Raw genomic sequence first — 15,046 nt, 5'->3', positions numbered from 1 at the left:
AGTCCAGTGACATAACCATTATGCCATCTGCTGATTTCTTTGTCTTCCTGGGGCTGGCAGGTGGTGCAGTGGTTGGGGGCACTGGACTCCCACATGGCTGATCACGGTTTGAGTCTCAGACCTGGCGGCTTGCTTTCTCACTTTCTCTCTCTCTCTCTTTCTCTCTAGTCAAATTGAAATAAATATATGAAGTTGAATAAAATAATTCTTAAAAATTTCTGGAACCAGCAGTTGGCATAATGGCTATGTCGCTAGACTCCCATGTAGTCAACTGTGGTTCAAGTTCTGGACCTGGTGGTTTAAACTCAGGCCAGGTGCGTGTGCCTGCGTGTCCAAGATTCCAAGAAGAGAATGGAGGAGAAGGGATTGCACTGTGGCCGTCCCACTGGGGGATGATTTCTCACTTTCTGTCTTTCTGTCTCTCTCTGTCTTACTGGCAAGTGCACATGCCCTATAGCAAAAACCTCTCAAAAAAAAGGAAAAAAAAATTCTATGCCTTCCCTTCAGCAAGAATGGATTTGGTTTAGTCCCATCTGTCTGAGCTAGCCAGAGTTGCTTTGCGGGAAAGAGGCCCTGGAGGTATGATAGAAACACCAGGCTGAAGGAGGACTCAAGACTCACCCTAACTTACGCTTTCAGGAGAGCTCTTTGCTCAGGCACCAGTGGATCAGTTTCCCGGCACAGCTGTGGAGAGTGTGACAGATTCCAGCAGGTACTTCGTCATCCGCATTGAAGATGGAAATGGTACGCATGGATCCGTGTGCTTGCTTCTCTTAAGGACGGTTTTCCCTACTTCTGGACAGTGGGATTGATCATGTGTCATCTCTCAGGGCGCCGGGCATTTATTGGAATTGGCTTTGTGGATCGAGGCGATGCCTTTGACTTCAATGTTGCATTGCAGGACCATTTCAAGTGAGTGTTTCCGGGAGACACGTGCACATGCCTCCTCCCTTCTTTCCCTGGACAGGATGATTTTCCAGGTTGGGAATGCCTGAGTGGTTGGTTTTGATTAGTCCACTAACAACCTCAGGAAAGCTCAGTTCTTTGGGTGCAGGCCACCTTCTCTGCCTGCTGTCAGTCCACATCTCTGCTATGAAGTCTTCTTCCTGAGGGCTGTCTGTACCACCCAGTCTGCTGGCCTAGCCTTCAAGGTTTCACAGCACATCCCTTCCCTTACCAGACCCCAGCAGCCAGAGTCACCTGCCCTTCCTGGGCCTGCTCCTTCGTGATGTAATAAGTGTTCTTTACGAAGCTAAGAGACTGCAGGAAAGGTCTCCCCTGCCTTATGCAGGGCTCCATGCCAGTAGACGGTGCTTAGCGACTGAGGCAGTGCTTCTGGTTTGTCCCCTAACCTGTTGCACCTGTCCCAGGTCGTGGTAGGTGGTGTATGGAAGTTGGGGGCATTTGTGTTACTTTCCACTTCTGGGTCTCTGTTGTCTTGTATCACCATCTACCTTGTAATTGTCTGAGGAGGAGGATGGTGAGGACAGGGTGTGTAGAAACTATGTCTTTTTTTTTTTTTTTTAAGAATTATTTTACTTATTTATTTACTTATTGTAATGCGACGAGAGAAAGACAGAGAGAGAAAGCCGCCAGATCCCGGACTCGATCTGTTGGCCATGTGAGAGTCCAGTGCCCTTAACCCCCATGCCACCTAGTGTCCCCCCCCTTTTTTTTTTTTTAAGATTTATTAATTTAATTTATTACTATTATTATGTTTGGAGAGATTTTTGCTTTAGGGCATGTGCACTCGACAGAGAGACAGAAAGGCAGAAATCACCCCCCAGAGGAGATGCCATGCCACAATTCCTCCTTCTCCATTCTTCTCTCAGGATTTTGGGCGCACACACACACATGGGTTCAGTGTGAGTTTCAAGTCTCTGGGCCCAGGGCTTGAACTGCGCTTAGCCATGTGTCATTCCAGTGATGTAACCATTTCGCCATCTGCTGGTCCCTTATTTTTTAATTTGTCTATAGAGAGTGAGAGAGAGAAAGTGAGAAAGCAAGCCCACTCAGTCCAGAACTCAAACTGTGGTTGGCCATGTGGGAGTCCAGCACCTTAATCACCATACTGCCTGCTGGCCCAGAAACCGGAATTCCCACGCAAAGTGCTGCAGAGGAAAGGGCCAGGCTCTCCCATTCCTGGAGACCAGTGTTAGGACTCTTGACAAAATCATCTCAGAATTCTCGTGGCAGTCTTTGAGACCTGGGGAACTGTCAAGCCCATTGTGCTGATGGGGAAACTGGTGTGCATGCAGCCACTTCAGTGTCAGAGTCAGGATTTGAAATCAGGCCCAACTCCAGATCCTGCCCTCTTTCCACCACCATGCCTCAGTGCAGTCCTCATTGTAGATAGAGCAGTGAGTGAATGAGTGCAGGGCCACGTTCTTTTCCTTCCCCACCTCTTTCTTGTTTTTCTCTCCCAGGTGGGTGAAGCAGCAGTGTGAATTTGCAAAACAGGCCCAGAATCCAGACCAAAGCCCCAAATTGGACCTAGGCTTCAAGGAGGGCCAGACCATCAAGCTCAACATCGCAGTGAGTCGCACCCTTGCTTGCCTGTGTTGGCCGTGGTCACCTGGTATTTTTGGCCACTGAACTAGCCCAGAGCCCCCCACTCTTGTTTCACAGCTCAGTCCATCAGCTCAGCCGGTGTTTATTGAGCAGCTGCCTTGTGCCAGGTATTGTACCGGAGATGAGCAAGAGGCCTCTGTTGTCCTGGAGCTCCGAGCGGAGCCGAGATGGGCACGTAGATGTGACTACAACACGGCTGGAAAGGTTCTGCCACCAAGAGGTGCTCTAGGTGCTGCGGGCACCCAGAGGAAGGCCTTGCAGCCTATAATTAGGGGACCAAGGAATGCCCCCTGGAAAAAGCAACCTCCAGGCAAAGAAAAACGGATCAAAGTGTGGTTCATGCAGTGGGAACGGTGTGTGTAAAGCCTCTGGGTTGAAAAAAGCTTCAGTCGTTGGGAGCTGGTGTTTCTGTCCTGGTTGGTAGAGTGGGTCAGGAGGGGTCAGTGTGCTCACCCCAGGCTTTTCTTGGCCTTGTGCCTGAGTAAGGAATATTTGGGACAGCTCTGGCAGGAGGGCGTTGAGGTAGGCACTGAGAGCATGGGCAGCCTCTGCTGGTGATGGTGTCCTGGCTCCCTGTGTCTGTGTTCTGGTTGCTCTGCGTCTGGCTTCCCTGTCAGTTCCTCTTGCATAGGAACAGGTTGGGGTGGGCTGGGTTACCAACACTTGGCCTTTACCTGGCTGCAGAGGTAGAGTCAGGAGACGGAGTTGGAGTCCTGATTGGGGTGGACCAAGGACCCAGTAGATATGTGCTTTGAAGAAATGTTGTAACTCTGAAATAATGCTTTTCCTCTTTACTTACCAACTCTTTCTCTTTTCTGCTTCATGCTGATGATGATTTGGGACCTTGAAGTTGGCCAGCAGGCCCTTAAGTGAAAATCCAAGTCCAATCCACTGGACTGGTTGGGATGTGATTCTTTCTCTTGCTTGGAGGAAACTAACATTTAATGAGCGTCGGCTATGGGCCAGGTAGTGTTTTCAGGCATTTTTCTTGTGAATTAACATGCTCCCCCTTGCCTCTAGAAGACAAGGAAATTGAGACTTTGAGAGGGTAAGGCCCAGAGTTGAGGTGAGGTCTTTCAACGTGAAGGCTGATCTTACCCATTTGATTAAGCTGCTGCCTTCCTTATAAGTGGGAAACTGTCATCTTCACCTCCATAGTTCTTGCTGGTTTCTGGTTCATGCTTACTGCTCAGCATTTAAAATGTTTAATGTCCTATTGAAATACATGCAATATGCATACAAGAAGGTGCACAGATCATAAGTACAAAAGTCAATGAAATTTTTTTAAAGAGATTTTTGCTATAGGGTGCCTGTGCTCGCCAGAGAGACTGAGAGTGAGAAATCACCTCCCAGGGCAGATGGCCATGCTGGAATCCCTTCTCCTCTCAGGATTCTGGGTATGCATGTACATGTGCCTCGTGTGAATTTCAAGCCGCCTGGCCCGGGACTCAAACTGTAGTCAAGTGCATGGGAGTCCAGCAATGTAACCATTATAGCATCTGGTCTCAGTCAGTGAATTTTAAAAAACCATTTATGAACATGTAGACTTGCAGCACCCAGATGAAGAAGCAGGAAGTTGTCAGCACTCTGAACCCCTCTGCTGTTCCCTTTCTGTAACTGCTACCCCGAGCAACCACCATTCTATTCTGCCTTCGAATACTGGATTGTTTTTTTCCTTAACTTCCACAAATCAGATCCTACACTTTGTGGTTTTCTGCCCGTGACTTCTGTCTTTCAGTCAGTGAAATAGGTGTGAGTCATCCATGGCTCTTGTTGCGCGTGGCATGTTCATCACCATTGTGAGAAGGTACCCAATTTATTTATCTGTTTTACTGATGGACGGACATCAGGGCAGTTTCCAGATTAGGACTATTACAAACAGGGCCGCTGCGAATGTTTGAGTTAATGTCTTTTTGTGTATATATGAGTGTCTTCAGGAAGTTTGTGCATACTATGAATTATGAAAAAACTGCATGGAGTTCAAAATTATCTTAACACCGAAATAAACATGTACTTTTATTCTATTTGCTAGGAACTTTAAAAATCCTCTCATACCTAGGAGTGGAATTGCAGGGTCAAAATTTCCTGTGTAGGGGCCAGCAGGTGGTGTGGGGTTGGGATGCTGGACTCCCACATGGATGACTACAGTTAAGTCCTGGATCTGACAGCTTGCTTTCTCACTTTCTGTATCTTTTTCTCTCTGTCTCACTCCAGTCAGATTAAAAAAAATCTATACATAAAATTAAATAATTCTTAAAACAAAAAGCCAGTTCTTACGTTGAGCTTTATAGATTTTCTTTTTCAAATAATTTTTCAAAGTAGTTTTACCAGTCTACACTTCCGCTAGCAGTGCTTGAGTGTTCTGGTTGTTCCTTTTATCGGGACTCAACAGTCGACATTGTAGCCATTCTGATGGATGTGTGGTGGCATGTGGTTGTAGTTTGGATTTGCACTTCCCCATGGTTAGTGAAGTTGGGTGGTGGGTTTAAGAACTGTGTGTGTGATAGATGCAGAATTGAGATGGAGTAGATATAGCTCATAGCAGTGTAGACCCATCTTTCTGTCATACAGATACTGGGCGTCACCTTGGCTCCTCTCGTGGGGTTTTCCGATGGCAGTGGGACTCCAGCAGAATTGCCTAATTTGCATTCCTCTCTTCTCTCTAGAACATAAAGAAGAAGGAAGGAGCTGTTGGAACTCCCCGAGCCCGGCCTGCTAGTACTGGAGGGCTAAGCCTGCTTCCTCCTCCCCCAGGGGGCAAAGCCTCTACCCTGATCCCCCCACCTGGGGAGCACTTGTCTGCTGGGGGGTCCCTAATCCAGCCAACAGTTGCTGCTGGTTCAGGTCAGTGCCCAGGGGTGACTGCTGAGTCTGTACCTTTGGGTTTTCTCTGTGGCAGCTGGTGCCTGGTGACTTCCCTCCTCCGTGCACACTGACATGTCATTCAGTACCTATGTGTCGCACACCATAGTGCTCAGCCTGCACACCATCAGATGAGCTGTTCGCCTAACACCTTCTGCTTACCCCTTCAAGGATCTGCCCACAGGGGCCAGCAGGTGGCATGGTGGTTAAGACACTGGACTCCCATGTGACTGACCACGGTTCGAGTCCTGCACCTGGCAGCTGGCAACTTATTTTTACACTTTCCCTGTCTCTGTTTCTTCCTCTGGTGAGTGTGTGTGCCCTATAGCAAAAATAATAAATAAAATTAAATTTTTTAAGAGAGAGATTTTTGTTATAGGGGACGTGTGCTCACCAGAGAGACAGAATGCGAGAAATCACCCCCCTAGGGGGGATAGCCGTGCCACAGTTTCTTTTCCATTCTCCTCTCGGGATTTTGGACATGCACACACACATGCCCGGTGTGAGTTTTAAGCTGCTGGTTTGGGACTCAAACCACTGTCGACTATGTGGGAGTCCAGTGGTGTAACCATTGCAACATCTGCTGGTCCCTAAATAAATAAATCTAAAAAATAAATAATAAATCTGCCCTCCTGGAATAGGCAGAGACTAGAACCCATTTGTTACTGTAAAATAGCAGCATGTAGGTTTCTGGTGCTCAGTTGTTGCCCAGTGGGAATTGAGCAAGTGGGTGATAGAGATGTGGTCTGTGCTCACATCTTGTGGGGGGTTGTCACAGGCAAAGACCAGATGTATGGGGCCCTGAGTCATGATCAGCTGGTGTGGTGGAGAGGCATCATAGAAGAAGTGGCATTGAGCTAGACCTGGAAGGAAGGAGATTGGGGTGGAAGTGGTTGGCATTTCAGCCGAGAGAAGAGCACAAATGAGATGCACACATACATACATACATACATTTATTTATATTATGTTGTAATACTATATTATGTTTTCCATAGGGTATATGTGCTTGGTGGAGAGACAGAGAGAGAGAGAGAGAGAGAGAGAGAAAGAGAAAGCATCCTCCAAATGGGCAGCCATGCCACAGCCTCTTCTCTTGGGATTTTGTTTTTTCAGGCCATTGGGGCTGGGGCTCAAACCATGCAGTTGAACATGTCATGTGGGATCTAGCCAGCTTAACCACCACACCGCCTACTGGGCCCAAAGCTCTGGCTTTTAGATAACTGGTGTACTTAGGGAACTGGGTGTGGTAAGATGAATGATAGGAAATAAAATTGGCGTTTTAGTTTGGAGGGAGCTCCTCAGTGAGGCCAGCAGGTGCTAGGAAGCTGAGAGCAGGCCCCCCAGCAGGCTGTGCTAACTGTGGAAACCCCAGGATTCCAAAGTTAGAGCCTCATGCAGGCTTGAACATGCTGGATGTTGGCCTTTTCCCTCTGCCTTTACCCCTTGCTACCTGCCTGGCCCAGTTTGATGTGCCCTGTCTTCCCCAGTCTGGACAGTTGTCACCAGACCAGCCCACCTTCTCCATAAGGCTCTCATCAGGTTCTTGGGGCAACATTCAGGAAGGAGGGTTCTTTTTTTCCCATTCCTATTATTTTTTAAATTATTTTATTTATTTAAATTTGACCAGAGAGAGACAGAGTGGGGGAGGGGCTGAGAAAGCAAGCCACCAGGTTCAGGACCCGAAGTGCAGTCGGCCATGTGGGAGTCCAGCGCCCTTAACTACCACGCCACCTAAAGGCCCCTCCCAGTCTTTTTTTAAAACATTTTTTGCAGGAACCAGCAGTTAGCATAATGGCTATGTTGCTGGACTCCCACGTAGTCGACCGCGGTTCGCATCCCAGACCTGGGCTTAAACTCACATCGGGCGTGTGTACGTGCATGCCCAAGATCCCGAGAGGAGAATGGAGAAGAAGGGATTGCGACGTGACCATTTCCCCTGGGGGGTGATTTCTCACTTTCTGTCTCTATGTCTCTGTCTGTCTGTCTGGCGAGTGCATGCACCCTATAGCGAAAACCTCTCCAAAAAAAAAAAAATTGCCATGGAGCTGGCAGGTGACATAGTGGTTAAGGATGCCGGACTCCCACATGGCTGACCTTGGTTTAAGTCCTGGACCTGGTGGCTTTCTCTCTCTCTCTTCCTCTCTGGTCAAATTTAAAATAAAATAAAATAAAAAAATAAATAAATAAAAATATTTTGTCGGAGACCAGCAGGTGGTATAGTGGTTAAGGCTCTGGGCTCCGGCATGGCAGACCACAGTTCTAGTCCTGGACCTGATGGCTTGAAATTCACTAAACTCACACCAGGCACATGCTTATGCATGCCCCAAATCCAAGAGGTTCAGAAAGGATTACAGTGTGGCCGTACACCCTGGGAGGTAACTTCTTGCTTTCTATCTCTCTCTCTATTTTTCCAGTAAGCACACACATCCTAAAGCAGAAGTCTCTCCAAAAAAAAATTGGGGGTTGGCTTTCTCTCTCTCTCTTCCTCTCTGGTCAAATTTAAAATAAAATAAAATAAATAAATAAATAAAAAATTTTGGCGTGTGCGCTCGCCAGACAGAGAGAGACATAGAGACAGAAGCGAGAAATCACTCCCCAGGGAGGATGGTCACACCACAATCCCTTCTCCTCCATGCTCCTCTCAGGATCTTGGGCACGCACGCACACATGCCCGGCGTGAGTTTTAAGCCACCGGGTCCGGGACGTGAACCGCGGTCGACTACGTGGGAGTCCAGCGACATAGCCATTACACTAACTGCTGGTTCCCAAGTACTGCATGTTTTTCAAGTCACTAGGTCTGGGACTTCAACCCTGTCATCAGCCATGTAGAATTCAGCTCCTTTACCGAGCAGGCCACAGGCTAGCTCTTTTTATCCCATTCATGCACATGCACAAGAGAGAAAGAGAAACGTACCCTCCATAGGGCTCAGTCACTCTGAGATCCCCTTTCTCTAGTCTGCTATCCCGCCAGGATTCTGGGCATGCACGCACATGCCTGGGGATTCAAGCTGCTGTTGGCATATGGCTTCTAGCTCTGTACTCTGGCACTCTGTTGACTGTGCCACGGAGACTGGGCCTAAGAGTCCCTCGTGCTAACCCCCCTATCTGGAGGTTGTGATTTAAACCTCAGCCCTGGGGTGGGAATGTCCCAGCCTCCAGGAGAGTGGCAGGAATAGCAGTCTGGGAGCTCCTGTCCTGGTACTGGGAGTTAGTCTCTAGGTGTAATTTCTCACGGTGGGGCCAGAGGCCCACTTGCCCTGATACTGACAGGGGATGGGACAGGTGTCTGCATGCTGGTATGTGTGCCACTGCCTTAGGCCCCCCCACCCCCAGTTGCTGAGTTGCTGGTGTTTTTTTTTGTTTGTTTGTTTTGTTTTTCTGTTTTTTGTCTTTTGGGGTTTTTTTTAGGTTTTGCCATAGGGTGCCATGCACTTGCTGGAGAGAGAGAAAGTGAGAAGTCATCCCAGAGGGGATGGCCATGCCACAATCCCATCTCTATTCGCCTCTTAGGATTTTGAGCATGCATGCACACATACTCAGTTTGATTTTCAAGCCCCGGGTCCCAGACTCGAACTGCGGTTGGCCATGTGTGAGTCCAGCACCTTTACTACTATGCCACTTCCTGGCCCTGCTGATGGCATTTTTAACAGGTAACGTGGAGTGCTAGCTATGTGCCAGCTAGAGTTCCAGGCACTGGAGATGCCACAAGTACAGCGTGAAGCCCCTCCTCTCAAGGGCTTATGTTCTGATGTGTGACGCAGGCAGTCAGCGTGTCTTCACAGAAAATGGTGTCAGATGGTAACTCATACATAACTAACATCCGTTGAGCACTTAACTGTGTGCTCCAGAGCCAGACCGAGTTACGATTCCAGTTTACCAGTGTGTTATCTTCTTTGTGCCTCAGTTTTCTCTTCTTTTGGATGGGGTCAGTAATGCTACCTATGACATAGTTTCATGTGAGGGTCAGACAATGAGCTAATTCACATACAGCACTCAGCAGTTTCCAGAACAAGCACCCAGAATGAATATCGTCCTTACTGCCACTATGTGCTGGGCTTGTTTTAAGTACTCCATATATATTAACTCATTTCACCCTTACACCAGCCCTATGAAGTAGTTGTTGTTATTGTCCCATTTTAGAGGTAGGAAAACTGAAACTTAAGTATCTGTGCACGGACACATGGCTGATCCTGCCTTGTCTTACCGTAGGGCCCATGGCAAGGTTCAAATGAGACACTGTACATTAAGTACTTGACAAACTATAAAACTAAACCATTGAAGGCCCTAATTTTTTTCTCTTTTTTTAGAGGTTTTGTGTGTGTGTGCTCACCAGAAAGACAGAGAGAGACAGAGAGACAGAAAGCAAGAAATCACCTGGGGGATGGCCACACCTCTATCCCTTCTCCATTCTCCTCTCAGGATCTTGGGCATGCATGCACACGCGCCTGACATGCGTTTAAGCTGCCGGGTCCAGGACTTGAACCACGGTCAACTACATGGGAGTCCAGAGACATAGCCATTATGCCAACTGGTCCTGAAGGCCCTACTTTTATCTGATCTCCCTACCTAGAATGATTAGAAATAGAAAATTAGTTAGAACAGGCACAGGGCCTTCAGAAGGGACAGTTGCCAGCACTGGAGAAGGTCCCAGAAAATCACAAAAGCAAGCATTGTGACCCCATTATGCCACCCTCCTTGGTGAAGAAATGCAGGGGTCAGCCTCTGTGTTAATTCTGGAAGACTTTCCCCAACCCCTCACTACCTTGGGGCCTGGGAGTTGGCATATGCCTGGCACATAAATCTTAGCTGGTTTATCCAGACACTGGACTGCAGGCTTCCTATGAAGGTGATCTTAAATCCCTCCCTCTGCCTTTTTTGCCTTTTTTTTTTTTTTTAATGTATTTGCCAGAGGGCATGTTTGTTTGCCAGAGAGACAGGGAGAAGTGGGACGTGGTCACTCAGCAATCCCTCTTCCTCCATTTCTCCATCCTCTCAGGATCTGGAGCACACATGCCACCAAGGCCTGAATTTAAACCACAACCTCAAGCTATGTGGGATCCAGCTCTCAATCACTAGGCCACAGGGCTGGCCTGTCTCCTTCCATCTTGTGCGTGGCTTTCTGTTTATTTTCTAGGAACCCTCAAGGGCCTGTGAGAAGATGGTGGAAATATGCCAGCTCACTGGCATTCCGTTGCCCAAAAGCATGTCTTTATGTCTTTCTCAGCCACGTGGTCTCTGAGATATAGTCACTGAGACAAACAAGAGAGGTCTCTGACTTCCCTGTCTCCTCTTTTTTCTCTACCTGTTGGACCTGGGGACATCAAAAGAAGGTGCCACTGTGTCCTGGCCACAGCCCAAGCCTGCTACTGCTGCAACCGCCGACGTCTGGGGAGACTTTACCAAATCAACAGGGTAAGGAGAGCCACATTCTGTGGTGGGACTTGGGACGATCACTCCTCCCGCCTCCCTCCTGGTGTTGGAAGCGATGGCTCCAAAGTGGATGTTTCAGGCTAGTCAGGGCAGAGCCCCACAACGCCTGTTCTGGGTGCAGGAAGGCTTTCTGCTGCTCTCCACTGCCAGGTGGCCTGTCACTTGTTTCAAATGTCTGGACCACCTCTAGGTGGTACTGTAACTTGTTTCAGGTTCTTCCTTTCCCCCTGTCCCCAGCTACCCCAGAACACTGGACTGAGAGTTAAGACCCAGGTTCTAGTCTTTGCCATTCCTAGGACCTCTGAGGCGAGGAGTAAAGCTTTCTCCAGCTCCATAGATCTGAAGCCTTCTTGGGGTCATGGTGAAAAGATGTTGAATTCCTATTGCATCATTATTTATATGGACAGGTTCTAGGACTAGGGTCAGCGTGTTTTTCATGAAAGACCAGGTAGCAAATAGTTTAGACTGTTCAGGGTGCATGGTCTCTGTCTAGCTATGTCTGTTTTTTTTTGCTGTTGAAGCAGGAAAACAAGCATAGACATTATATAAACAAATGGGCATAGCTGTGTATCAATAAAACTTTATAAAGACAGAGGCATGATACAACTAGTTAAGGACTCTTTTATAAGTGGTTTCTATTAATTATTTTTAAAAATAATTTAATTTTATTAATTTTTAATTTTGACCAGAGAGAGACAGAGAAAGAAAGGAAAAGTGAGAAAGCAAGGCACCAGGTCTGGGACTCGACCTACGGTCAGCCATGTGGGAGTGCAGTGCCTTAAACACCACCCCACAGCTTCCCCCTCTACTATCTCTTAAACTCAGGGCCAGATTTGGCCGACCATTGCTCTAGAACATTTAAGGACTGACTTAGAGCTCTTTCTGCCCAGAGAAAAGCAAACTTCTGTCTGCTTTGTCTTTTTAAACAGCTGAACTCCCCCACCCCTTTCTGTCTTCCCTTTACAGATCTCCTCCTAACCAAACTGAGCCGGGCACAGGCTGGGTCCAATTCTGACCCGAGCACAGCTTTCCTGGTACAACTGCCAGAAGAAGCCGCCTCATTTGGGACAAAGGAAGGAGGATGAAGCACTCCTTGGCTGGCCCTGTTTGGAGCATGACTGTCTGCTCTCCTCCTTGCTGGGCTCTCCTGACAGACTGGGCATGTTAGAGAGTAAATCGGCCCCTTGTCCACTGATTCCTGGGATTCACGTATGCAGCTGGGACACAGGAGAGGAAAAGTTCCCGGATCTTCAGCGCCGTCTGTCCTTTGGACTGAGAGAGACTCAGATTTCTTCCATCACAATAACCCGATTAAACACAAGCCCCCCAAAGCAAAAGACCGGGTCGAGTTTGCTGCCTGGATTCAGATCAGCCTCTCTCAGGGTTTACAGGTGCCACGTGATCACTGGTTGGCAGGGGCTCTCTGCACTCCGTTGGCTGTAGCCACTTCAGTCAGGGTGCCTTCCATAGGAAGGATTTCTTCCTGATTTCTAGTGGGTTTACAGGCTCCAGCTTGAGCAGACAACCAACAGGGAAATTGGAAGAATTAAGCAGCTCTTTAACAATATTAATATTTGGCTTTGCTGATGTGCTATTAACTCGCTGTCTTTGCAAAGAGGACTGCTCCCACAGTGTGCTGAAGCAGGGGCCTCTGAAGGCATTCCTTGCCGTCTGCCCGCCGGTCCGAAATTCAGGCAGCAAGCAGTGTTCATCTCTGCCCAATTGCTTGGTTTCCATGTCTTCAGGCCAGGTGCAACATGCAGGGCCAAGGCTGGTGGCCTGAAGGTGAAAGTGTGGAGGTGGATGGGGGTCAGCCTTCTTGCCCGTGGCAGCTCCCCGGGCTCATGGATTTACAGTGCAGTTCCCGGTGGACTCGTGTTTTCTCTGTGGTGGTTTCCGAAGTGCCTTATCTGCAGACAACCTCTTGCTTGCTTTTCTTCAGGGACTGTGATAGACAGAAGTTCAGTAAGCTGGAAGTCCAGGGCTGCCTGGACTGCTGGTTTACAAGAAATCTTTTATTTGAGTGTACCTCTGAAATGCCTTTTATTGACTTACCTTACCTCTCAGTGGAAAGATTTCTTTTTTGAAGGGTGAAGACCATGAACTGAAAAAAGTGTTACTCTTTTTGTGGGACCAGATTTTTAAGATTGAAAAAATAAATATTTTTACTTCTGTCAGTGTATGTCAAAGGTAAATGGGTTTTTGGCAGCATGGCTGCTTAACTCTCCAGGTTGCTACTGCTAGACTTTCAGTCACCTCTCACCACTGACTGGGTGTGCAGATTGACAGTCTGGGGGCAGGTGTCAGATTGGCCACAGTGAGACTACTTGATCCCATAGCCCCAAGGTGATCGTTAACTTCTCTTCTGTTTGTCTAGAAGATGGTCTTTTTACCATCCTTGGGATATGTGCGAATAGCTGATTGAACACCAATCTGTGAGGAGGCTTGACCCTCCTGTGACATCTTGAGTGAAAATGGCTGTGTTAGGTGCCAGACTCCTTGCCCTCTCCTGCTGCCCACCAAGACCTCCTGTAGAAATATCCCTGTAAGTCATAGTGTGTGCAGATTCACAAAGGTAGAAGATGAAATCGGAGGGCCAGCAGATGATGTAGCATTTACATCACTGGATTCCCACATGGCTGACCACGTTTGAGTCCCAGACCCTGTGGCTTGACACTCAGGCTGGACCCATGTGCATGCATGCCCAAGATCCTGGGACGAGAACGGAGGAGAGGGATTGGGGTGTCTCTCTCCCTGGCGAGTGCACATGCCCTAAGGCAAAAAAACCTCTAAAAAAAAAATTGAGGAAGGGTGCACTACTTCTTGTTCCTGAGGATCCTGTAAGAAGGATGCCATTTTGATAGTTGGTTATGGAAATAGCCACTCTGACCTTAGCCAGTGTAAGAAAGGAGAAAAAATGTGATGATCCTCTTGCCTTTTGAATTTGAATAAGGATAAGGAGAGTGTGTAAGGATTCTCAGGAACATAACATTTTTGTGTGTTTCACATCACATTACTTCCCATCCAGAAGAGTTACTTCCAAGTGCTGGGAGGCTGGAACTGAGAAAGCTTAGCCTTAGGGGAGCTCTTTGTATAAACCTAGGTATAAACCATCAAAGGTCAGCATTTGGATTCTGGAGACAGACCTGGCTCTCTCTAGGTTACACATAAAAAAGGGGGCTGAGCAGTGGTACAGCGGTACAACTGTCCCCACGTAGGAAAGGCCCTGGGTTTACATCCTGGGACCTCCTTGGGCTCGCTAGGCACACATGGTTATGGTTCTGACTGGCTGAGATGGGGTAGGTGGTGTGAGGACCTTTTGGGAATGACTCTCTCTCTCTCTCCAACTCTCTGTCTCTTTTATAGAAGAAGTACACTTTAAAAAAATTAGATAAAGGGGCCAGCAAGTAGCATGGTGGTTTAGGCACTGGATCCCACATGGCCAACTCTACAGCTTGTGTCCCAGACCCTGCAGCCTGAAAAACACTACTAGGCATGTGTGTGTGTACCCAAAATCCCGAGAGGAGAATGGAGGAGAAGGGATTGCCGTGTGGCCATCCCCCCAGGTGGGTGACTTCTCACTTTCCCCCTCTCTTTGCCTCTCCAGAGAGCACATGCACCATATGAAAAAAAACTTGAAAAAAAAATACATATACATAAATAATTATATATAAATTTTTTTTTTACAACCATGTTTTTATTACTGTTCTGAAGGCTTTCTCTTCATATATTGCAACCATTTCTTTAGTCATTAAATGTTCTTTTGTAGCATTTGAAATGATGTCATGGTATTCTACCATGTGAATAAACCATGCATTGTGCAAGGCCCCTGCTCCTGGACATTTAGGTCTAACTTGCTATTACAGCCTGGCGGAGAGACTACAGGTTACCTTCTAGGTGCCCACCCTCTGCCTCCTGGTTAATGTGGTTTGGCTGCTGGTGGGCAGAGTCCACTCCAGCCTAGCAACTGGGTTTGGCAGGCACTTGGCCTTAGCAACCTGTGGGAGTCACTCCAGCCACTGTTTCCCTGTTACCTGTGTTAGATTTAGAACCCTCTGCAGCGAGCACAGGTGAGCACCTGACACCACTCTGGCTGGTCCTGGGGTTGCCGGGCTCGGTACTACCTGGTTGCAGGTCAGGGTGGCTGGAGGTGGGGTAGCATTGGGGTTCAGGGGCCAGGCAT

At 48.0% G+C, this 15,046-nt stretch overlaps 1 protein-coding gene across 2 annotated transcripts in view; it reads left to right on the top strand.

Moving 5' to 3' along the window:
* Positions 1–13,040, top strand: part of NECAP2 (NECAP endocytosis associated 2) — a 20,683-nt gene extending 7,643 nt beyond the window's left edge. The window contains exons 3-8 of one of the 2 annotated variants that reach the window (XM_006145235.3): positions 640–744; positions 831–912; positions 2,427–2,535; positions 5,238–5,415; positions 10,764–10,845; positions 11,830–13,040. In XM_006145235.3, the coding sequence (XP_006145297.1) occupies positions 640–744; positions 831–912; positions 2,427–2,535; positions 5,238–5,415; positions 10,764–10,845; positions 11,830–11,878 (605 nt within the window). In that variant the 3' untranslated portion in view covers positions 11,879–13,040. Of the gene's footprint in view, positions 1–639; positions 745–830; positions 913–2,426; positions 2,536–5,237; positions 5,416–10,760; positions 10,846–11,829 lie in introns of both variants that reach the window. The other variant, XM_006145234.3, reaches the window with a different exon arrangement.
* The last annotated feature ends 2,006 nt before the right edge of the window (positions 13,041–15,046 follow it).

This window comes from Tupaia chinensis, unplaced genomic scaffold (assembly GCF_000334495.1).
Source record: "Tupaia chinensis unplaced genomic scaffold, TupChi_1.0 Scaffold000146_1, whole genome shotgun sequence".
Taxonomy (NCBI): Eukaryota; Metazoa; Chordata; class Mammalia; order Scandentia; family Tupaiidae; genus Tupaia; species Tupaia belangeri.
This window is presented reverse-complemented; position numbering and strand designations above follow the sequence as displayed.